General features: G+C 40.8%; 1 protein-coding gene across 1 annotated transcript; it reads left to right on the top strand.

The window, feature by feature from the left end:
* Positions 1–6002: 6002 nt before the first annotated feature.
* On the top strand, positions 6003–23320 carry LOC123983954 (rho-related GTP-binding protein RhoQ). Its single transcript, XM_046070427.1, has 5 exons — positions 6003–6536; positions 6882–6940; positions 14627–14791; positions 17841–17936; positions 20334–23320. The coding sequence occupies exons 1-5, from the start codon at positions 6395–6397 to the stop codon at positions 20493–20495; spliced, it is 624 nt and encodes a 207-aa protein (XP_045926383.1). The 5' UTR covers positions 6003–6394; the 3' UTR covers positions 20496–23320.
* The last annotated feature ends 404 nt before the right edge of the window (positions 23321–23724 follow it).

Raw genomic sequence — 23724 nt, 5'->3', positions numbered from 1 at the left:
TCTAGTGTTGAGCAAACTGGGGGCAGACAGGTTGTGAGTGATGGTCCTCAGCTGCTGGCACTTCCAGGGATGAAGCCTGGCCTTCACTAGAAATATGGCCTGTAATTTAACCAAACCCTCCCAGGGAGTCCATGCTGGCCACAAGCTCTAATTTAGGAGCTCATCTGAGCTCTTTATGATTGCACTGCTCCACTCTCTCTCGTCTACCAACTCTTCCTCAGTTTGTACGTCCAGACTGCGACTGATGTTGGTCAATGACAGGGAGGAAGTGTGTATGTGTCTACCTGCATGCTCATACGTGCGTACTATACAATCTAGACGACAGTATCTGGAAACTGGATAGGAGATATGGGAGTGAAGAGCTCTTGCATTTGTTTGCCTTTCTTAAAATAGAACAGCAAATCACTTGCAGGGCAGAGTGCAGTCCTCTGCAAATAGACTGATGTAATACTACAGCACTGAATATGTTTATTTTCATCCAAATTCATTCAGTGTGCATAAAATACACATTAACACAATTTCATTTCCATTCAAACATCATTGTCTCTGTGGAGAATACCCAAACTGAACAGCCGTGTCATATGTTTACAGTTATTGTTTACAGGTGACTATGCTGAAATGCAGAATGCTGCACACCAATATATTTTTATTAAAGCCTCCACCTCCAAATGTAGCTTCATACAGAAATAGACAGTTGATATTAAATGTCATCCAATATATAAGGTCAGCCGCTCACTAATAAACTCCTGGGCATCAACGTCATCTGGTTATGTGCCAGCGCGACCCTTCAACCTAATAAACCTGATACACTGCATGAACACAATATGTGCCCTTCAAAAGATGTCCTTAAAAATAATTGGTTTATAGCTTTACATGAATAACTGCCTACAGGAATGTAATAGGAATGTTCTTGATATAGCTAGGAGATAAAAAAAAAACATGTGGATGGGTAATGTGACATCAGAAATGCATTACTTAGGACAACATATTCACTATATCACATTTTGTCAGAATGAAACTTACAGTGTTAAAGCAGGTAGATTAATAAACAATAACATACAAGATTGGTAGGATAACTAGTATAACCATATTGTTTAAAAAAACAACAGTGTAGAGCCTTATGTGAAGCAAATATAACCAATAGTTAAAGCAGTGGTTGCTCTCCCTCAATTACCACCACAGAGGTGCCCTTGTGCAAGGCCCATAACCACAACCGCTCCAGTAGCTCAGTGGCCAGCAGACCAGGCTGTGGTTGTACTGGGCAGCTTCCAGATTTGAATGTGAATGTGACCAGGGCCTTCCTGCAAATGAGAGGTTACTCTCAGTGAAGCTCCCTGAATAAATAAAGGTTAAAAAAAACACTGTGTGCACACAGCACATTTATGTCTAGATACACTCACTCGAAACAGGTAGGTGTTCGAAGTCTTCGTTTGTTATGTGATTTAGGTAAGACTGAAGACAAATACTTTGTTGCTCATTATTTATATATAACACTTTTTAGAAAATGTTCTTCATGCACAAGATTCCATGTAAGCAGGTCTGTGAAGCTGAAATGCTCATAGGAAAGAAAACAAAGCTGTTAGATGGATAAAGTACTGGCACCAACATGAAAAATCAGGGGATCCCCGATGTTCACAAAGACTGCACCAAATTGTATAGCAAGCCATCCAACTGATGTTGAGATATCTCTGAAACACAATGATGGTGGCACTAGAACAAAGTCAGGGGATCACCAAAGTCATCAGGATTAACCCTCTGGGGACCATGAATGCCTGTCTAACATTGGTGGTAGCTAAAAACCTGAATTGTGTTTCAGGTAGGGAACCTTTTTTGTGTGAGATTTTAGGGAAGAACTTGGCTCTGGAGTCAATGGTCTTTGTTTGAACTGTAATTTCATATGTAGATGTTTCCCCACTACAACTGTATATTTGTTGTCTCACACTGTATGTCCCTTTGAGTAACACCAAATAACAACCCAATATACACTTTATATCCCTTTAGAAATATAACATAATGTGAGAGCTTGAAAATATGATTTAGTGCAACACTGACCCCCTAAAAAAATGACAATGTAAGAGGCCAAACCCACCCAAACTATATCTCCTGCTTTCAGTTAGCATATTTTACCCACCTTTCAAATGTTAATGTTCTAAAAATAAATAAATAATCTTAGAAGCTCCTGAGATGTTTTTATATCTTGTTTAACAACACACACAGACTCTGTCTGGTTGGTTGAGAGCTTCAGCGACATTATATCACAGTGGGTGAAATATTCAAATAGATATATTTTTTGTGGATGCATCTTCACATCGAATGACAAAATCTGGATGTCTTATGATTATAAAGGGATATCAAATGTCCATATGAAATATATTAAATTAGGGGAGACCGGGTATGGTTCTAACATGGGGAGAGTTGTAACAACACCAATTCCACCAAATAGAGATAAGATAGGAGTTAGGTGATCATTTCAGTATTTACCTACTTCCTCCCCGATCAGGCACGGTGGTTATCAAGTCTGGAAACAGGCATATTCAGAATATATAGAGAAAAAAATGATTTTGAGGTAAGAAAGTACAGACTAGTTTTTGTTTAATATCTATACTATTGCAGATAGAATTGTTTGATTTATATTAGATTGAAATATAGCTTCTCAGGCAACATGTGATGCATTTTTCCTTTCTAATTTCAAACCACTATGGTAATACAGCTAGCTAAACATTGGCTGACAGAGGTGGGGTGGGTTGTAACACTTCTTTAAAAAGTGTTACAACCATCCATGATACATAAAACTAGGTACTTTCTTGATTTTATTATTTTCCAGATTGCCCTTTGCAGTCTGGGTCCACCAAACCCACACTCCAGGGTTACCAGCATTAATTTGTCAGCACTGTGACCAGTACTCCCGATTCACATGTTGTACACATGTTGGCGTGTGTATCGTCACTCGACCTTTTCCATACTTGGTCTCCACCGGTGGAGAGGGTAGAAAAGTATATGGGCAGCTTGTGAGAAGTGCCTGTGTGCAAGAAAAAATCCCAGTACGCCAAAGAGTAAAATGATGATGGTGAATACCGGCCCACTTCAAGCACTGACTGTGACTCTGAATAAGAATATACAAACATTGACACACACACACACACACACACACACATACACCTCTTTTTAGTTAGACCTAAAGATGTACAGAGATGTTCTTTAATTAATTACATTGTAGTAGTATTTATTAAGTATACTTTTTACACATACTGTACATGTGTGAGTCATCAGACATAGGCTGTTAGAGCAAGAGAGAAACATTGTTCTTTTATATAACTACCTGTTTGGAAGCATATCATATAGTGTGGCATCTATTTTTGATTATTTTGTGTGATTGTTACAACTTACCCCAGCATGTGTTACAACCTACCCCGCTATTGGGATAAGTTGTAACAAGGGAACACATTGCATTTGACATCAACTCATGAGGTCTGTGATATTCTTGTAGAGGATTGAATTTGTGCCATTTGTAGTGAACAAATGTGGGTATTTTGTATAAAAATTTCAGAACTCTAGCTAAACAATTCAGTGAGTTATAGTTACTGAAGCAAAAAGTGTTACAACCATACCTGGTCTCCCCTACATAACTTTTAGATTTTGACTAGAATGAAAAATAAAGTTTATGAGGTTTGCACAAAGCCTTTTTACACTGCATGACTACATTTACATACCAAATCTGGTTGTTAACATTAATACAGATTCATGTGCACCAAAGTGTGAGTAAAAATATCAGACTTATGTGCATGTTGTGAAGGACAGTAAAACAGTAGCACAGATAGTCTGCTTTAGTGAAGATACAGCAGATTGGTAGTTGCCTTGCGCTCAGCACTGACTGGAAGTTAAAGCTTACCCACCTTCTTATGACACACCACAATGGGAGCAATATCACAGTGATTAATGTTGGTCTTATAGCAGGCTATCAGGGTAATGCTCATCCACCGGAGATCATCCCAGCAGGCAGAGTTTTGTCATTTCAGCTGAAAGCCCCCTTCTTGCTCGCCCAGTGCAGGGAGCGGGCGTCTCCAATGCAACACCTTCAGCAGGAGTACTACATGTATGAGGTAATTGTTGTTTGGTCATGTGAGCTGCTGCAGCAGCTGTCAAATGTGATGATAGCAGGAGAATCCTCGGCCCCGCCTCCTGCAGCTGATTGGACAGCTCACAGCCGTCCAGGGACCATCAACCAAGAGATCAGCCTATAGAGGCACACAAAGTTTCGCTCTGACCAGGAAATGGAGAGAAGGGGTGAAAAAGAGAACCAACATGTTAGTGTTACAGTGAAGTAAAATAGCAAATGTAATAGCATTCAGTAGTAGGCTATTCAATGGCATTCAGCATGTGAATGTAAATGTATGTTAATAGTATTTACGATACTTTTTATATCTTGGCAGTCTATTCTTATTGTGTTTAAGTTCAATTGCTGTTACTTGAGTATTTTTGACATGCCCTTACTTGCTGTTACTTCTTTCTTTTTTTCTCTCTCCACAGGATCAGTTATCAGTAATGAGAAGATGCCCAGTTTCCTGTCAAGTGTGACTCAGTTTATTATCGTGTAGTTTGTATTTCAGTGAAATGTGTAACACCATGTATCAAGTTTTCACCAGTAGTCTATATCTTGCTGATTCAGACAGCTGTGACACTAAAACACTGACTGTTTTGGGATCAGAAAATGCTAACTGGGTTGAAATGATAAAAAATATTGTCAAAAAGACAAAGCAAATGGTAAAAAGATTTCATGAACCCTGGTTGACATAATTTATTTATAGTGGAAGCAAGCCTAAATAGTGGAAGCAAGCCTAAATCTCCAAATGTAAAGGACATAACAAGAGATGTGTGTTAAGAAGCTGACTCATTCCTGTTAAATGTTGTCATTTATTCCCCCCCCCCACACACACACACATTTCTTAGGGTCCCCTGAAGCTCCAGGCCCTCACTTTAGGAACATTTAACAGAGAAATTAAGAGAGGCAGAGAAATTATGTGTGTGTGTGTGTGTGTGTGTGTACAAGCTCATTCCCAGAGAGACGTGCTTCATTAAGATGGTTATGAGTGCTCTAATTCAAGGAGACAGCCCACACCTGGCCAGCAGCACCACAGAGGTCACCTCTCAGACTCCCCTCCTTCTTTCACAAACACATACCTCCTCCTGTGGCGTCTCCATCTGCAGCGCCCCAATCCATCCTGCACACACACACACACACACACACACACACACACACACACACACACACTCACACATCTATTTATCTCCTCAACCACAAAGTCATGTGAAAAGCAGATAGAGACTTCCTTAAATTAGAACCTGTGAACCCAGAACGTCTGACTTGAGAGTTAGTCTTAAGTTTCAACATTTCAGTAAACAAACAGGTGGGGTATAGTCTTACATGTTATACTTGACTGTATAGTAGGACAGATGTCTTGCCAAAGTGAAATCAATATAATATCCCAAGTGTCTTTATTTAGAGGACTGAATGATACATATAGTGGCCTTAAGATGATGTTACTGCCTTTTTTTTCATGCTCTCCATGTGTTTTTATTTTTAGCACTTACCTGTTTTATCATTTAGCACTTTGGGATTTGCATAAATATAAAGTGCATTACAAATTAAATGTATTATTATTATTATTATTTTCCTGTACGGACTTATTATGTCTAGTCTGTGGTGTGTCTGGTCCTAATGGCAAGTTTATGAGCTCATACTTCAGGATATTGTTTGATTTCCTGTGGGGTTACCTATACTGTACTTCTAATAGGCATGTGGACTAAAGTTAATGTTTGTATGAAATCAAGGTTACCAAATATTTATGATGTAATTTCTTATAGCACTTGGCTCACACATTCCCACCAGGCGGAGTGTAGCTACTTTATCCAGAGCCCCTTGCTTTCAAATCCAAGCTCCGCCTCTCCAACAAGCGCACCCACCTTGTCCACCAGCAGCAGCACAGTGCGCCAGGCTGCGAGAGCACAGAGGCGTGGGGCTCACCGGGGGCGGACCGGCAGCAGCAGCAGGAGTGGCAGCGGCGGTACTTCTCGGAGAAAAGACGTCGTTTCTTGGTTAGGGAGGGGGGACTGTTTAGGACCACTGAGAGGTGCAGTTTATTTTGTCAGCCGTGGAAAGGGAACTCCTTCACGGTCAAATTTGGGAGTACTGTAACCTGTGGTGGGGAGGAAGGGAGAAACATGCACCCTCAGTCCGAGTCGGTGCGCCGCGCAGTCCGCCTCCGACGCTGGTGATGCCCTCCGTGCGGGGATCACCGCCCAGCAGCAGCAGCAGCAGCAGCAGCAGCAGACGGAGGAGGAGGTCAGGACAACAGGGCGCCGGGGGGCCGATGATGATGAGGTTAAGGTCGGGATCATGGCTAACGGAACCGGCACTATCATGTTAAAATGCGTCGTGGTTGGAGACGGCGCAGTGGGCAAAACGTGTCTTCTGATGAGCTATGCCAATGACGCCTTTCCAGAGGAGTATGTACCCACAGTCTTTGATCATTATGCAGGTAGGAATCTTTTTTTTCTTCTGTTATTCTATCATTGATGAGCGTCTAATAATAAAATGCTGCTGCTGTTCTGTGTTTTGTAGGCTAGACAGAATAAAATCTAATGAGAGTGAATAAATTGTTGCCTGAGTGAATTCCCTGTTTCTTTTCCCTCTGCCACTCTTTCACCAACTGCATTGGCTTGCATCTGTTGCTATAATCAAAACCACTTGTTTGCCTTCCTCATAGCAGAGTGTCGTTGGGTACCCTGAGCCCCCACCCCCTCCCTTCCCTCTCTGCTCCCCTTCCCCACCCTTCCCCTCTCTCCTTCTTCCTCTCAACTGCTCTTTTGTCATTTTCTTGCAGTGAGTGTAAACGTCGGTGGAAAGCAGTACTTGCTGGGACTGTATGACACAGCCGGTCAGGTACAGTTTAATTTTTTTCCTCTGGCCAGGCGCCAAGCATGTCAAGGACACACACTCACATATAGGCCTACTCTCTTCGTCTCTCACTCTGTCTCTATCTTGGTCTCCCCATGTGCTCCTGGGACCAATAACTATCTGACCATGCCTCCAACACGCCCACGGGCTTCATATTCAGGCCAGACACTAAGCTGCAACAGGTGATGGCTTTTGCACATGGGTCTACTGCCAGAGTCTGGTGTGCCATGGACAGTGATGGGAGTGAAGAGGTTTCAATAGTTCTATTATGTGGAGAACAGGGCTCCTATGTCCAGTAGTGATGTCACAGGTTTGTTAATAGGGCAGCCTAATGCTGGGGCTTTTTCTTTTACAATGTGCCATTCAGTGGGCATGAGTTAAAACTGTACTGAAAATGTGCTGGTCTACACACACACAATAATGTTTCCACTCAGCAGAAGATCCAGCGTACACACACAGAGAGACAGAGGAAACAATGTGAACACACACACGACAGTCACAGGCTCAATGGGAAAAGCATGCACTATTTGCCACCAGAACTTTAGCATCATTAATACAAACATTTTAGAGGGCACATTAAACCTGGTGCAAGCAGATATATTAAAGGTACCCTGTGGAGGTTTTGACTACTAGAAATGCTACAGTGCAATGTTTTTACAAGTGGGTTCCTGATTTGTTTGTATTGAGAACGTGATCACACAGTGGCTGGTTTTCATGCTAGTCTGCTTATCGACATTTCCACATAAGGTACACAGTACTGCGGGCAGTATGTGTAAACGGCTGCTCCCGAGAACGTACTGCACGGTCCTGACTCAGACTGGCGACCTCGGGTACGGGAGGCAGACACGCTGACGGGGAGGCTAAAACCCACGGGCTCTGGAGTAGGTCGCCAGTGCGTCTCTTAAGTTGTCGGTGTGTAAGGTTTGCACAGCCTCGCTGGCTTCCGTCACATATGCATACACATTTAGGTGAGAAATATCGCACATAAACATAACTTTTGTTTGTTTACAAGGAACTCCACATTGTATCCTTTAAGTTTGGACTCCCTTCAGCTATACTGCAAGACTTGTCAACAGTGGTGCACCCTGTCTCTTGCCCAAGGCCTTTATCCTTGTGTCTTTCCAGCCACCTAAAACTGTACACATGTCAAATGTTGAATAGTTAACGCTTTCCTCAGGGCTGGATTTAACTGTGTGAAGTCAGAATGAGTCACAATCTGAAATCTGATCTGTTTATCGGAAAGACAAAAACTTGGCACTGAAAGGTCATCCAGGGAATATTCAGCCGTTCCTCTGTTCTGTTCATTCATGAATGCAAAATGCAGAAGTCCAGGAATAGCAAATCACAGCCCCCCTCCCTCCTTCTTCCCACCCAAACAGCTACCTGTGGCTACGTTATATTTTTCTCAAGAAAACAGATGGTAGAAGTGTTACTACTCGGTTGTAAAAAGAGGAACACAACCTTATTGTCTATTCCGTGTTTGATAGAGTGTGTGTGTGTCAGAGGGGGGTTTGTTTTTAGCTGATTCAGAGTGTCTCTGAAATGGAGAAGTTCTCCCAGATGTCTGCCGTGGGTGCTGCTAGCCACCGAGAGTTCAGTTACTGAGCTTCAAAACGCCCCCACCCACCCCCCACCCGCACCCCCACCCCCGCCCCTGACTCCGCTGACCTCTTTATGTGGAGCACAAGGCCAGCTGGTAATGTTTATAGCTTCAGCATCTGATCAAAGACCCGGCGCCCCAAAAGAGAGAGGGAGAGAGAGTGAAAGGAAGACAGAAAGAGGAAGGGAGAGAGACAGACTGCGTGTGTGTGGGGGGTAAATAAGGGGAGGAGGTGGGTGGAATTTTTCTGAAAGTGTGTAAATTCAGTCCTTTCAGTTTCATTTTCCTTTCTTTCGCTCTCTCACACTCTTTAATTTAAAACTCTCTCTTCATAGTCGCCACCTCTGGCCTGTGCTACACATGTGGCTCCCTGTGATGTTTATGTATTCCTGGCATCGCTGGAGCTCCCACAATGCTTTGCCTTTCCATGAGCGTTTCAGCAGCATTACAGATACTTGCCACCGTCGTGCCCTCATCGGCTGCGATTCCATGCTGTCACGTCACTGGGACAAGTCAGGGCCTCAAAATCACGGCTCGGCACTGAGGTGAGTGCCGTTGTGCTGTGCCTGCTGTTGATGCTGCCTCTCTGCCTGCTATTGTCTGCGCACTGCCACGTTGCTCCCCCAGCCGCTGCCTATTGAATTATTCCATATGGAAGGTCTGGGACGTCTGTTTTGCTGAATGTGACGACGGAACAGAGGGGAAAGTCTTTATTTATTCATTCATTCTCCTGCTGCTTCTGCACTCAAGAAAATCGAGCATCGCTGCCTGAGGAGGAGCAGGAGGAAACAGGAAGTGGATGCTAAGTGCTGTGGTACCCATGGAAACGCTTTAGCGAGAGGAACTCAGAAGTTGCGACCCTGTGGGATCCGTGTCCTGCTGCCCTATTAACCCCCACTTTGTTGTTGAACTGTTCCTCATTTATTCAGCCCTTGAAATCTTCTCACACTCAACTGCACATCCTGTAATCACTTTGCCACTTCACTTCACCCATTACCCCGTCTCTCCTCACTGTTTGGTACAGTCTGTTGAGTCCTTTTTGACTTAGCAACCCAAAGCAGCCTAGTGACCCTCAGACATCCCAGCAGGGGTGAGAGGGGAGCAATTGGGGATGGGTGTAAGGGTTGGAGGGGGGCTACTGGAAATGGTTTTACCCAGCTGGGAGCCTGACACCACTCAGCTGCTTTGAGACAGAGAAACAGGAATACTATGGATGTGCCTCAGCTCACACTTTCAGCATGAGATTTTATACTTTACACTTTGCTGTTCTCCTGTAGGAAGGGGAACTCTTCACTTTTTAGGGCAAAGATCAGGTCAACAACTATCTTCAATCATCCATCAAGTTTTTCAAATTTCAGACAATAGTGAAAATGGCCAGTACACTGTCTGAGAGCCCAAGGTGAAATATCAAATTACCAACAGTAATTCAAACCAGGCAAATGCTCCATGGCCCCATTTTGAGGTTATTGCAAATGGCCTTGTGTTTTTTTGTTAAAGAATGGTCAATATCAACGCAGCAAAGGCCAATGGTGGAAGAAGTATTCAGATCATTTACTTAAGTAAAATTAATAATATCACACTTAGAAAATACTCCACTACAATTAGAAGTCCTGCATTCAAAATCTTGCTTAAGTAAAATGTACTTAAAAGTACCAAAGTAAAAGTATTCATAGTGCAGTAAAATGTTCCCTATCAGTGTTTTGCCATTATGATGTTTTTGGATTATAGATAGATAGAAAAATAATTTATTCATCCCAGATGGGGAATGGCAGTGTCGTAGTTTGCGTCGCTAAAAATAAACACACAATTACAGTTACGAACATACACAATTTACACAAAACACACTTACGGTATGTGGCAAATAAGCATGAGGGAGGTTAAGAGGAATGACATCCTGTAGCGTTCCTTATTACTGTGGAGCTGAAAGAGTCTGACTGAAGATACTTTGTTATCCGACCAGTAGTTTGTGCTGAGGATGTGAAGTGTTATCCATAAATCCCATCACTTAACAGGATTAATATTACTGCTGCATTAATGTGCATGTTGCATTGTAGATCTCCTTTTATATGATGTTGGGCAGTTGGTGCAATCTGCAGCAATGCATCATGGTCTATAAGATCAAAATGTGTTTGTAGCATTGCTGTCCTGTGAGAACCATATATCGCTAAAGTCAACTTTTCATTAACTCAGAAAAACAGCCCTATTTCCAGCTGATCTAAGGTCGGTTTTAATAGTTTATTTATTTAGGATCGTTTTAAAGGAACACTTGATCCTTCAGTTTTCCAGAAACATTCAAGTTTAAAATCACCACAATTGGAGATACATGGTTTTCACTGGACAGGAAAGGTATGAAAAATTGTAATCTAAAGAGTAACTACCTATGCGAAACCAACAATGCATTTCCTTGTCTGCAAATACTTTCTGACTTCACTCCCCTGTCTGAAGTGCTGAACCCCATCTTTAAAAAGAGGTTACAAATATATTGTCCCATTTTTTAAAAAAAGCTCAGTCATTTCCTAAAACAACTGTAGTTTTCAGCAAATGTTACTCAAACAGGAGTAAATAATGCATTTGTTGGGGACTATTTTCCACTGCAGATTCATACACATTTAGTCCTCTTGCACCACAGTCACAGAAGATACAGCTGTTTTCACAGGGTGAGAAAAACTGCCATTAACTGCCATTAAAGGCATCCTTAAACTGTCAGACTTTTGAATGAAGTATGACAGGATGTTTTCACCATACAGGCATGAAGTGACATGCATCAGCGCTCGAGCTGTGATTAATAATCATTAATCACCATCAATGGACCAGTATATTAGAAACTAGCATAAATAGATTTTTTGTAACCCTGAGGTTAAAATCCAATTCTGCAAAATGTGCAGATTTGCAGATCAGAGACCGAATTTTGGGAAAAGAAGCATCTATGCCTGCCTTCCCACCCGTCGGCCATGTTAGAGCAGGCGTCCCTGACTCTGTTGACACAGCCAGTTTATTGAGCCCTGAGGAGGCGGTAGGAGTAGAAAAGGAGAAAGATAGAAAAGAGAGAGCGTGGAGGGAAGGTGGGGGTGGGGAGGTGGCTCACTGATATCATTACACTTCTATGTCACTGAGTCAACAGAGCACAGTCACACAGCGGAGCGCGCACGCTGGCCAAATGAAGACGCAGAGTCTTGCCCTGATGGAAATGTGTGGACATGTATGGAGAGAAGTCGGCGGTAATAAATCATACACACACTAAGCCTTTCTCGTTTCCTCTCCTTCCTTCCCCACTGATCATAATATTTACTGTACACTCCTGACTACCTTGGAAAGACTGTTATGCAACCTGTCAGTGATGTACTCATGAACTGTTGAACTGTACTAATAAAACTGCATGACATTCTTCTGGTGGAAACATTTATCCAAAGCACATTAGCAGCAGCATGCCTGTAAACATGCATTGAAACTACGTAGGAGTATACACTCTGTCTGTGTCTCTCACTGTGTACACTCTGAGAGGCTGGCAGACATACTGTGTTTGGTAATGTGTCAGGGGTGGACTGAGGAAACGGTGTGAGAGGCAGAGATGGGCCTCAGAGAAGCTCTGGGCCTGTTTACAGTAAACTGCTGAGTGGCTTACACAGCTTTCCTTTATGTCTGTGGCTCACCAGGGGATCGGAGGGTTCAGTTGTGCAAGCAAATATCACGAGCACACAGAGACACATATGCACACACAGTGTACCTGATGCCATGTTACAGATATAGTGCATCTATGGGAGCAGAATGTAAAAGCAGTATGTGCTGTTACGTTCTTCCAAAGAACGGTAGTTTGACCAAAAAAATGACTAAATAGCCACAAACTCATGTTTCCCAGTGCTCTCCATTTTCACACTACACAGTAAAAGTCTACAGCCATTCTGGCGTCTCTGTGAGGCTGTACTTAGCCACACCAGTGCTCACAATAACAATGCTGATGTTTAATGTACCATGTTTACCTTCTCAGCGTAGTGTGTTAGCATGTGAATATTTGCTAATTAGCTCTAGACACAAAGCAAAGTAAAGGCTGATGGGAATGTCATTAGCTTTGGAGGTATAAACCAAAAGTAATGGACAAATATTGAAATATTGACCTGGCGACGGCCTAGAGTACACATTAAGTGATCAGGTTATATGTACATTTTTAACATCTACAGTATATCACAACATAATACTTTTTTTTCTGGAAAATTGATAGAATATAAGAATATTTTTTTAAATCTAGTGAAATAAATGCTTATCAAGTCATACTTCATCATAGTGATGCAATATTCTGGTAAAAATCCAACATTTCCGTAAAGCAGTCCTTCTTATTGATTTGCGACAGTGCCCACAATGACCAACACCCTCGACATGTTACAGGGACAGACACCAGGGTGCAGACAGTATGTCAGTCTGTGACGGTTGGATAATTTTATATTGTCTCACTATTTATGTCATCATGCTGCCCGTCCCTGATTTTCTCCATATTACACATTGTGTGTATCAGATCATTTTATACAATTTGAGGTCTTTATGTTGGTCTTTCACCTTATTTCTCACTATACAACTAAACATCATGTCTCATAGTGTTTGCTAGTCACTGTTTGTCTCAGCTTGCATACAGCACCAGATGATTTGTTCGCATAATATGATTTATCACATCAGGGAGTTCAGATAGTGTCAGGTAAGCTGTCAGTCACGCCTTAAATGACTGTCAAAATACTCAGTCATGTCTTGTAATAGTCCCGAACCCTCAAGTACTTTAAGAAGTTAAAAACAGCTACTAAGAATGATTTGAAATTATGGCGTGAGTCAGGTCTGTGAAAACCAATGAAATACTGTACTCATTTGGAAGCAAGAGGATGAAAAACATTTCTTGAATTATATCCACTTGACCCACTCCAGTGAAGCAGAATGGAGTCATCTACAATACGAGCACAGGCGTGAAGATTTGTATGCTCTTTTCATCACCTACTCCAGTCTAATATAAAGTCAGTATATCTTATATTCATTACACAGGCAGCAGAAGATGACACACTTGCCTGGCTGGTCTACTGCTGTTTGGAGACTCTTCTCACATTCAGCTAATTTGCATAACCATTTCCCTTAATGCATTTGTGTGGACTTGTCTCTGGGGTTACAGCAGTTTGATCATGTTGGACTGTGCCGTGTGTGTTTGGCAGAGAATGGGACTCGCTGAAGGCATTAGAATGAAAAACTGTCTTGCGGTTGTCCTAGTGCAGCTATCTCAGGCACAGCGGGACGTTGCATCCAATTTGCTTTGATTTCAGGGATGTATCATCAGCATTTCCCAGACAAGATAGTGAGAATGATTCACTTGGTCTGAGTTGGTCTGGTTGAGTCATATCTAATTACTGGAGATCCACTGATCGCCTGTGTCTTCAAGCTAGCTTCAGAAACCCTTTCTGATGTGTGCCATGAGCAGGAGTGAGATCGGTCATGAATATTCATATGTGTGAAAGTCAGACACTCTGTCAAAAGGGTTTATCTTTGGTGAGGACAAGAGTGTGCTTGATCGGGCGCACAAAGGACAGTCTGTGAATTAGCCATTTACACCACACAAATATGTGATAAATATGGCAGTTAGTCCGGTTTTCAGTTTCTTGTGGCGATGGCTTGTGCTCAGCTCGCATTAAAGGACTGCAAATGTACAATAATCCCCTAATTGTCTCTGTCAGGAGAGGAGAGGGAGGGCGAAAGAGAAAGCAACTCTAACATTAAGGTCATCTTCTTCATTCTTTTCTGTTCACAGTGCAGTTTTGTACGCATATCGTTCCCATCAGAAGATTCTACGTCAGTCGTGTGAAACAGCCAAGGAGTTATAAAGCACAGTGTCAAGTTAGCTCTTCTAGCTCCAGTGAGGAGTTAAAGTGTATCTGCCTTTGGAGCTCTTTTTTATGCTTTAATAATTCATGCATAATAATTCCTCAGATGTTAAGAAACGGAAATGAATCATATCTGCTCCTTGGTTCCATTATCCCCCGCCACCCTTGACCTCTTGTCCCCCCGTGACCCTGAATGTTAACCATAACTGTCACGTCTTCTTCCAGGAGGACTACGACCGCCTCAGGCCGTTGTCCTACCCTATGACCGATGTCTTCCTCATCTGCTTCTCTGTGGTTAACCCTGCCAGTTTCCAGAATGTGCGTGAAGAATGGGTACCGGAGTTGCAGGAGTATGCACCCAGTGTCCCCTACCTGCTCATCGGCACTCAGGTCAGTCCATTCACGCCTTGAGGCCTTTTGGATATGTGATACAATAACACAGTCTTTCACATCTGTACCTCTGCTGTTTTTTTGTGATTTGCAACATGTTGAAATAAAATTTGCATACACATTTTGAGCCCAAATTTTACATCCTCATTCTAAAAGAAAAAAAAAAGACTGGCTATTGCTCTTTTTATGGTTGATAAAACTGCATCACACACTTTCAGCTGCGATGTGAACTTAACCTCAAGAAGCTACACTGGCCAACAAAGCACAAAATAGTGTGTTGGCTTTTGCTTGGATCAGGGACACACGTTGAATCCACCTATGCTGTGGTGCTCATGGTATGAAATATTCCAAAAATATAAGTTTTGCAGCACATTGATAAAAGTTCATCTGACTACAACTGTTTTGATTTAATTTAAATATTTTAATTACTGCACCTGCCATCCCTCAATGCGTAGATGTAATGATTAAATGCATTAAATATTAATTGCCGGATTATCACAAAAGATCATGTGAATGCCACCACACTTTGCCGAATTTGAGAGCTATTTCTTATTGTATAGCTAACTAACAGATGCCGAGCCTCGGAGAGACATGCCCTCAAACATTGTCAAACTCCTACCAGAGCCATGGACTAAAGAAAACTTGAGATTCAAAATAAGGCAGAACATTGCAAAGGTCACTCTCCCTCAGCTGAGGTTTCCTTATGCAGGTCATGATGAGTCACTTAAAGACGCCAATGAAGCTGCACATGAAACTGCGCCAGTAGTACATCCTGCAAGACACTGAGGAGAAAAGCAGCATCCTTTATAAGTTCCCACATCTCTATTGTAATACAACATACACTGGAGAGCACAGAAAAAAAATGCAATGTCAAGCTGAGTGTTCTGACAAAGATGAGATTTCTGGAGCTTACATTCAAGCCACAGTACCTAAAGTCGTTAAACTCAAAACTCAAGATAGAGCACTACATGATGGACTGGGAGGTGGCCAGAACTGTTTGAAAGCACCATGTACCACCACTGATTTAGGGAGGCAAATCTGAAACAGGCCCAGTGGACAGTAAACAGTGATGAAATGGCCTAACAACCATCCCACACCTGAGATTTGGCTTAGTTTTAATTTATTCTGTCATAAAAAAAATTACACCTTCAAACCAAACCAAAACAAAAGACAAAAATTAAATCTAACATTGGACCTGGAAAATCTGCCACAGAGGCCACCATCTAGCCACTTTCAGTTACCTGGTGGTGGTGCACATCACCATTTGCCACATTTGTTCTGCTTTGTGTTTGTTTTTCTAATATTTTTATATATATATATTTTCAATATGAAAGTTTGATTGTCTGCTACAGTATGCTCTCCAAAATGTGTTTGTAATTGCAATTCATTATTGCAATACCACAGTATTAGTACTATCACCAATACACCCCATTTGTAACTAATACTTTAATGTGCATTAATTGATTTTCAGCTGCTTGGGCTGTTTAAACAAGCTGTAAACATTACTGAAATATTATCACCTTACAAAGTTGTTCTTGCCACCAGGTTAGCAAACAGTTTCCCAATTTACACATTCATCAGACAAAATTAGTATTCATTTGGAGTCATGTTTTGTGTCACCTGATGAATGTAAGTCTAACATTCATTTTTCATTTAGCTCAACAATGTTTACAAGCAAGTTGCAAACTTTGTCAGTAATTTTATAGTATTTATTTGCTGTGCAGATAGCATACGGTGGGTTTTGTTGAAAAAAGCTGCATGCTGCACCTAGAAACAAGGTTGGTGAAAGCGGTGAGACTGACTAAAACTAAAAATGTCTATGCCATAAAATTAAAACAATCAGTAATTACAATGAATATGGTGTAGACCCGCTCTATATGAAAACTGAAGTGACAACTTCTGTTCCGGATTGGCGCAATATTAATAAAATTTAAATGGGTTGAATGAGCTGAAAGAAAAGCTCAAATTTCTGCGAGCTGAGGGGATCTACAAAGTGATCATGACTATGAGCTCTCTCTTCAAATTACACATATTCATGTTTTCCATTAATATAAAAATGTCAATTAGTGCAGCTTTAAGTATAAGTGATTTTAAAAAAGCCACCTCTTATTGCAGCCTGGGATCCCTGAACCTGGGCCTTATCAAAAAATAGTTAATTTATTCAATCAAAATTTTAACAGCCGGTACAAACCTGACTGGGGACCTCAGGCTGATCTAGCTCATATGGGACCTCACTGCCTTAAAGCTAATCAGTAAATCAGAATATTTTAAACCAGCAATTAACTAATGCAAAGATGCAGAAGCTGGGCTAATGTCTAAACTTGTGAAGATGTTAACACATGACACTAATCCTAAGTATTATCTTATTTCTTAAGCCTTAAAATCCATTGCCAATACCATATGTCCTCTTAAAAGTGAGCTCTGAGTTGTGGGTAATTTTTGGTCTGTGTTCCCTGGCAACCAAATGCCAGTGCAGCCTAGGCCCAGCAGTGATGAGGAGGACGGAGTGGGTGTCTGATTTATCTTGTGTCAGCGGATGTTTACCGCCCTTTTATTGGTTTCTGTCATAATTCGCTCGCTGCTCTTCGGCAGGATGCTGATATGTACACATGAGCCTCGTATAAGAGAGCCACGCTTCCTCCAATCGCACCAGTCAAGAAAAGGCTTCATGAGGATTGCTCCCAGTGAGATGGTGCAGGTGGAAGCATTTATCATAATTGGTTATTACTGAGGTGGGAATGAGTTGTGTGTGGTGAGCAGCGCAATGAATAAAAGAGGAGTGAGGAACCTTGTGGTTGGCTGTGAAATCGCTTTGCACAAGAGCAAGGAAGTGTGGGCTAACATGGCTGTGTTTCAAAATGAGAAAACACACTGTCAGTTATACAGCTCTCATGGCTATGTTTAGAAGCATGGAGAAAAGAGCTGTATTCCTTGATTTGATATTGACAAATCAGTCGATAAGAAACTATTAACAAAGTATTTAATTAATATCCATTTTATAATGGCAATAGTAGCGTAGCTCAGAGGAAGTGTCCCTTATCTCTTTCAGATTGACCTTCGTGATGACCCCAAGACCATTGCCAAACTGAATGACATGAAGGAGAAGCCCATCGCCACTGAGCAAGGACAGAAACTAGCGAAGGAGGTTTGTATGTTTGTCCTATCAAAGAAGTGAAGTAACATGTAGCGTACATTTTCACTTTCAGTGTTGTAGAAGTTAGCTCTTAGCACCAGTTAGATTCCTGTGTGTTGATTTGACCCAGGAATGTCTGAGGAGGAGTGCAATTTCTTCAGTGAAATGCCTGGAATCAGTCCTCTGTGCATTCTCTGCCTCAGAATGAATCCAGGAATACATTCAGGGTCAACACGGACGTCCAGAGGAGTTTGAGGCTGTGGGACGTAGATACCAAACGTGGTCTGTGATTAATCGCTCCTGTCTGGCACAAACGAAAAAAAAAAAGTTACAAACGTTTAAAAGTTGATATCCATGCAGTCTGGGCAACGTGAGAGAGGATTCAGATGGGATTCATGGCTTGGTTTCACAAAGGTCCATATAAGATAATAAACCACTCATATAAGAGGTGTTACATGTGAGCATTATTTAGTTAATGACATTACTACTTACAACTCTCTGTTGATGTTGTAGATCACCTGTCTTCCATATCAACATTAGAAATCCTTAAAAATTACTACTCCAATTGGTTAGAATGGTTAAAAAAATTTCCTGGATTTGAATCATGAAATGTGACTAGACCCAGTTTGTCATGTATTACCAACATTACATTTGTGTCACAGTGCTAAGCAAAAATAAGAAAAAGAAATACCTGGCAATCTTTGAAAATGCCAGGAGGCAACATTTACTTGTGACGGCATTTGCAGAACCCTGAACAATCTGCATGAAAGAACATGTCTGCTGCATGTTAAAAATGATTGTTAAATGAACAGTTTTACACATTTTAGGAATTATGCTTATTCACTTTCTTGCAGAGAGTTAGATGAAAAGACTGATACCACTGTCATATCTGTAAATATGTAGCTGGAGCCAGCAGCTGCATACTTCACTTCGCTTTACTGAGACATGACATAACGGTAATGGAAACAGCCGCGATGCTTACAGAAGGAGACTGATGATTTTTGTTGTTTTATGAGGGTTTTTTTATTCAGTTCAGACTTGTTGGAAGTGTAACTTGATGTCCATCTGCCCTTAGATCAGTTGATGCAGCTGGTTGTTCCTAGATCCAGGCTTGTGCCCAACAGTGATCAGGCCTTTTGATGTTAGAGCCCCCAGACAGTGGAACACTCTACGGCTGATGATACACGGAGCAACTTTTAGAGCAATGGTGTTGGGCAATGTTGCTGTCAATGTTAATGAGTAAAGATTACCGTTATCCCCTTCCCCAACCGTTCAAAACATAGTCGGGCTTGCCACCAGCAAGATTGCTCAGCAACATTGCTCAAAAAGTTGCTTCGTGTATCATCAGCTTCCCTGTTGAGATAAGACAGGCTACATCATTAGTATCTAGCATTAAATCCTCTCTTAAAACTTTCATTCATAGAAAAGTGTTTATGAATATTTAATATGTTGCTGGGTTTTATCATTCCACTCCTGGCATTTTATATATATTTTGTAACTGCGTTAAAATAACTGTAATGCAGTTACAAAATATGTAACTTATTTCTGCGTCACGGTAATGTTACTAGCGCAGCTAATAAGATTGCCATTGCGAATTTTTTTTTTTAGACATGCAATTACCATGCAAAATTGCCATCATGTTAAAATAATAAGGAGCATGTCTGAAAGGGGCTATAGGCATACAAAAGGTTACCTTCTATTGTCTGCAGATACACAAGGGACATTTCAGGTACAGTTACAACATTAAAACATACTTGTTCGTAGAGCTGATGTTTTCTGCAGTTGAGATGGCTCCGTAAAGAAAATGATCACCTATATTAGCTCGGCTCACTACTCACCATTAGCAGCTAAAGTTACCCCGCAATGATATATTATTGTACTGCTGGTCATTTACAAATCATAGCATTAAGTTACAGAAACACACTCAGTATTAGCAGTGGTGCTGACTGAGTGTAAGTGAAGTGAAGTCATCTATAATGTCTTCTGAACACACTATACTGTATATAGTGTGAATTAATATAATAGGAAATACCATTCAGTAACATTTCTTAAGTGAATGGATGGCAAAAGACCTGCGGTAGCCTAGTCTTCTAAAGCGTCCATCAGCTAGCCATCCAAAGCTCACTAATCAACACATTATATATTGTTTATTTAATCCGTTAATTTAATCATTTTACAGGAGGTTATGTGCTGGAATATTAACATAACAGAGCCATGCGATCTGTTACCTGTTTCAGGTTTTATTGCTTAAACTAATCAGCTGCTGGAAGAAATGAGTGGTATCGATCTTCTCATATAACTCTTGGCAAGAAAAAAATCTACTCCTTTAACTTTAACTATAAAAACTGCTGTTATATTATACTGGAACGTTTTGACCGATGGCCTGTCCTTTCCTTTTCTTCTCATCAGATTGGTGCATGTTGCTATGTGGAATGTTCAGCTTTGACCCAGAAGGGCCTGAAGACGGTGTTCGACGAGGCTATCATTGCAATCCTGACTCCCAAGAAAAAGAAGGGAGCTCTGAAGAGAAGACTGGGACCCCGCTGCATCAACTGCTGTCTGATCACGTGATACATACAGATCATTCAGCAGCCAACCATAAACCAAACCTGGACTGAAGGCAAATGACAAATGCACAAAAGAGAGGACTAAAAAAGACAAAGCAAGAACTACTTTTAAGCTGCAGGGCTCTTGAAAGGCCATAACTCTCTCCTGCTGTCCAACACAGGTTCAGGATGCAGTTTACTACCAAAGGAGCACAAAGCCCAAGTCAATCTCTTCTTCAAAAAAAGACTTTTTGCTTCAAAAGTACTTTCTTTTATAACCATTTTTAGTCATTTTTCCTGTTGTACAAAATTGTTGTAAGCTGTCATACAAAAAAAAACACAAAGACATTTCAGTTTCAAGAGAAATACTACATTTTAAGGAGTTCATATTACTTCTAAGGTTTTGGAAGCTAGATTATTGGTTTGTGAATTCCTCAATAATAAGACTGTCCAAATCAGGAGCAAGGACTTACAGCAGATAAATGATGACAGGCTAACTTAAATGACACTGTGACAGTGGCCAGGATACATTTCTGGACAAAATGGTCCAGTTATTTTGGTTTTAAAACATGCTAAAAAGGCTCTTTTGGCCCACAAAGTCTGTCTCCAATTACAGTTGAGTACCTGCAAATTAAACCACATAAGGAAGCTTTTGCATTGTGTGGGGGATAACACAAATGAGTGAAATGCTGTTCAGTCAAAACATTTTGGACCTAGAACTGTGCTACTAAGTTTGAGGCTCTTGTTTTTGCCTTGTGAAAACCCCATCCCAAGTGTGGCATGCCAAAACACACTTTAAGCTGGGGCTGAGGTCTTCATCAGGAATGGAAAAAGTCTATTATCCATTTTGAAAATATATTATATAAAGTTTATGATTCTGTATCTCTAAAATAGAGATGATCTAGTCTGTGCAAATATTATTTTGTCAAATGAAAGCTTTTTTTGTTTTAATTTTGTTATCCTGTAATAATGTATTACCATTTCATCACCTTTAAGAAGGTTTAGAAGAGAGAAGAAGAGGGATCTCATTTTAGAAATGAAACTGATTCCTATCCAACATCCAAAGAATCAAATGTACACTTTCATCATGGCTAAGGTGACCCAAGAGTGTATATCTAATGCACAACGTGAAGCACAGTCAGCGCCAATTCATTTCATGGCACAACAAAGCACATTCCTTTGCTTTTAAACACTCCCTCTCCCAAAAAAATCTGATTGAAGCACAAAAGATGCAAGCTGTTCCGTCAGGCACAATTCTGAGCATAGCACACCGTCTTACTACGCAATCATAGTCCTTTAAGGGTCTAAAATGATTACAAATATCAGCTTTTCATTAAATATGGTCAAACCTTTTGGTACAAGAAATTTTTGCAGGCATTTGCTCCAGCTATTTGTAAGTTCAAATTTGGCCTATTTTTAATGTAAGTGTTCAGTAAGTGGAGACTTACACATCACTAAATGTAAGCGGCTTGCATTAAAACCAACTTGTTCTTATATTGAGATTAGTTGTTACCAAATATTTACACCCAGGCGTAGCTGTTGCATAGCGTTAGCTAGCTGATTCAACTGACAAAGCTAGCATTAGCTTGCAAAGATATGACTCGTTTTAAATGTAAATGAGTAAAAGAGGTAATGATGGAATAGGGTTGACTTATTTGACTTGACAATTTCAAATTTCAGTTTACTAAAACAATGAAATATAGCCCAAATTACAAAATGTTATGCTAAGTGACATATTTCCTACTCATTCTGAACTGTATGAATACTACAAATAACACGTTTCTCTCCTTATATGCATATGCAGTGTGAATACAAAGTCACACCTACATTTACAAAGTATCAACACTTAAGTTTAATGCATCACTTGGCTCCCTAAAACTGTTATTTTAATTATGCTTCAGCCCTTGATGCTACACTGACTTTCTACAGATGTTTCCTAGCAAACCGATATGTACACATTACTGAAGTCTTTACTAGCTAAGAAGTTTTAATGGCGCAACCCAATTTAGTAAATCACTGATCTGAAACTAGCAAGTAGTCACTGAGAACGCACTCACAAACATGCGATGGATTTATGAATAGCTGGTGCAACCCAGTCTGTAGATGTCCAATAGAGTTTGAATTAAAATTATTAACAAATTTTAAAGTTATTCGGGCATCACATGACAGCTGTGATGGGTTTTATATATTGTATGGAAACAACACGTTTGACCACCACTCGTGCCAATTTTGTCCTTGCAGAAACACAAAAAAAATGAATAAGAATTAATTTATCCATGTAATGTCACATCCATCCAACATTTCACATTTAGAAAATATGTGAAGTTTACCAGGATTTAGAGAATGGTTTGGATATCTATGAGCCCCCTAAAACTAATTGTATGCAACAAAGGTGTCAAGCCTACATGACTACAATACTGTAGGTAATTGCTTGAGGTTTTGACTGAACTTTTCTTGCAAGCCAAACATTCAAAATATCAGTTCTTCTTGTTTTTATGCATTTGTTATTGGCTTTTTCTAACTTTTTTTTAAAAGATATTAATGAAAGGTGCCAACTGTTGCTAAATGACTTCTGTTCACTTTCTGTTCAGAGTCAGATATGATGATTGATTAAAGCTTTAATGTAAATGGTGCTCTTCCTCTCTGTCCTAGTCTGCGTTGTGTAAACTGTCTTTTTGAGCAGCAGAGTGGATAGCAGGGTGAACAGCCTTCTCTCTTAAGACAGTTATGCTTGCTTATATTGTGTGAAGGTCCACCCTCAGGATCCAGGACCTAAGTGCCGCAGCCACCAATGCATTCTCCCATTGATGCTCTTCTCTTCTCAATAAATGTGTTTACTGTGTTAATAAACCGGCTTCGAGGGTTTAACTTGGAGAGACGTGCTGTGGAGCGCATTTGTGAAATGAACATTTCCAGTGTTTATTCCTGGAAATAAAGGCATTCATGTTCATTATGGCTGACATCACTGGGTTGACTTGATAAGCACGTCAACAGAATTAAACTCTGAGGCGTGTTTGAATAATACACACAGATCCTTTATGTTCCTTTAAAGTTGGTGACATTTAATTTACTCTTTATGCCACTACTCAGTCTGTAAAAGGATATGTTGATCTCTGGAGCGTGAGCGCCACTTGCTGGGTACTTTTTTGGAGAGACTATCCCTCACCTTTCTGCTTTTTACTCTGATATGAGAGGGCACTTTAACATGCACACGTTTCAACTATTGCACACTCACTGTTGCTATTGGGGGGTTA

Source organism: Micropterus dolomieu, linkage group LG15, assembly GCF_021292245.1.
Source record: "Micropterus dolomieu isolate WLL.071019.BEF.003 ecotype Adirondacks linkage group LG15, ASM2129224v1, whole genome shotgun sequence".
NCBI classification, from domain to species: Eukaryota; Metazoa; Chordata; class Actinopteri; order Centrarchiformes; family Centrarchidae; genus Micropterus; species Micropterus dolomieu.
This window is presented reverse-complemented; position numbering and strand designations above follow the sequence as displayed.

Coding starts and splice junctions, on each gene's coding strand:
- LOC123983954 (XM_046070427.1), top strand. CDS start 6,395: ATGGCTAACGGAACCGGCACTATCATGTTAAAATGCGTCGTGGTTGGA. Junction 6,941..14,626: donor TGTATGACACAGCCGGTCAG/GTACAGTTTAAT, acceptor GTCTTCTTCCAG/GAGGACTACGACCGCCTCAG. Junction 14,792..17,840: donor ACCTGCTCATCGGCACTCAG/GTCAGTCCATTC, acceptor TATCTCTTTCAG/ATTGACCTTCGTGATGACCC.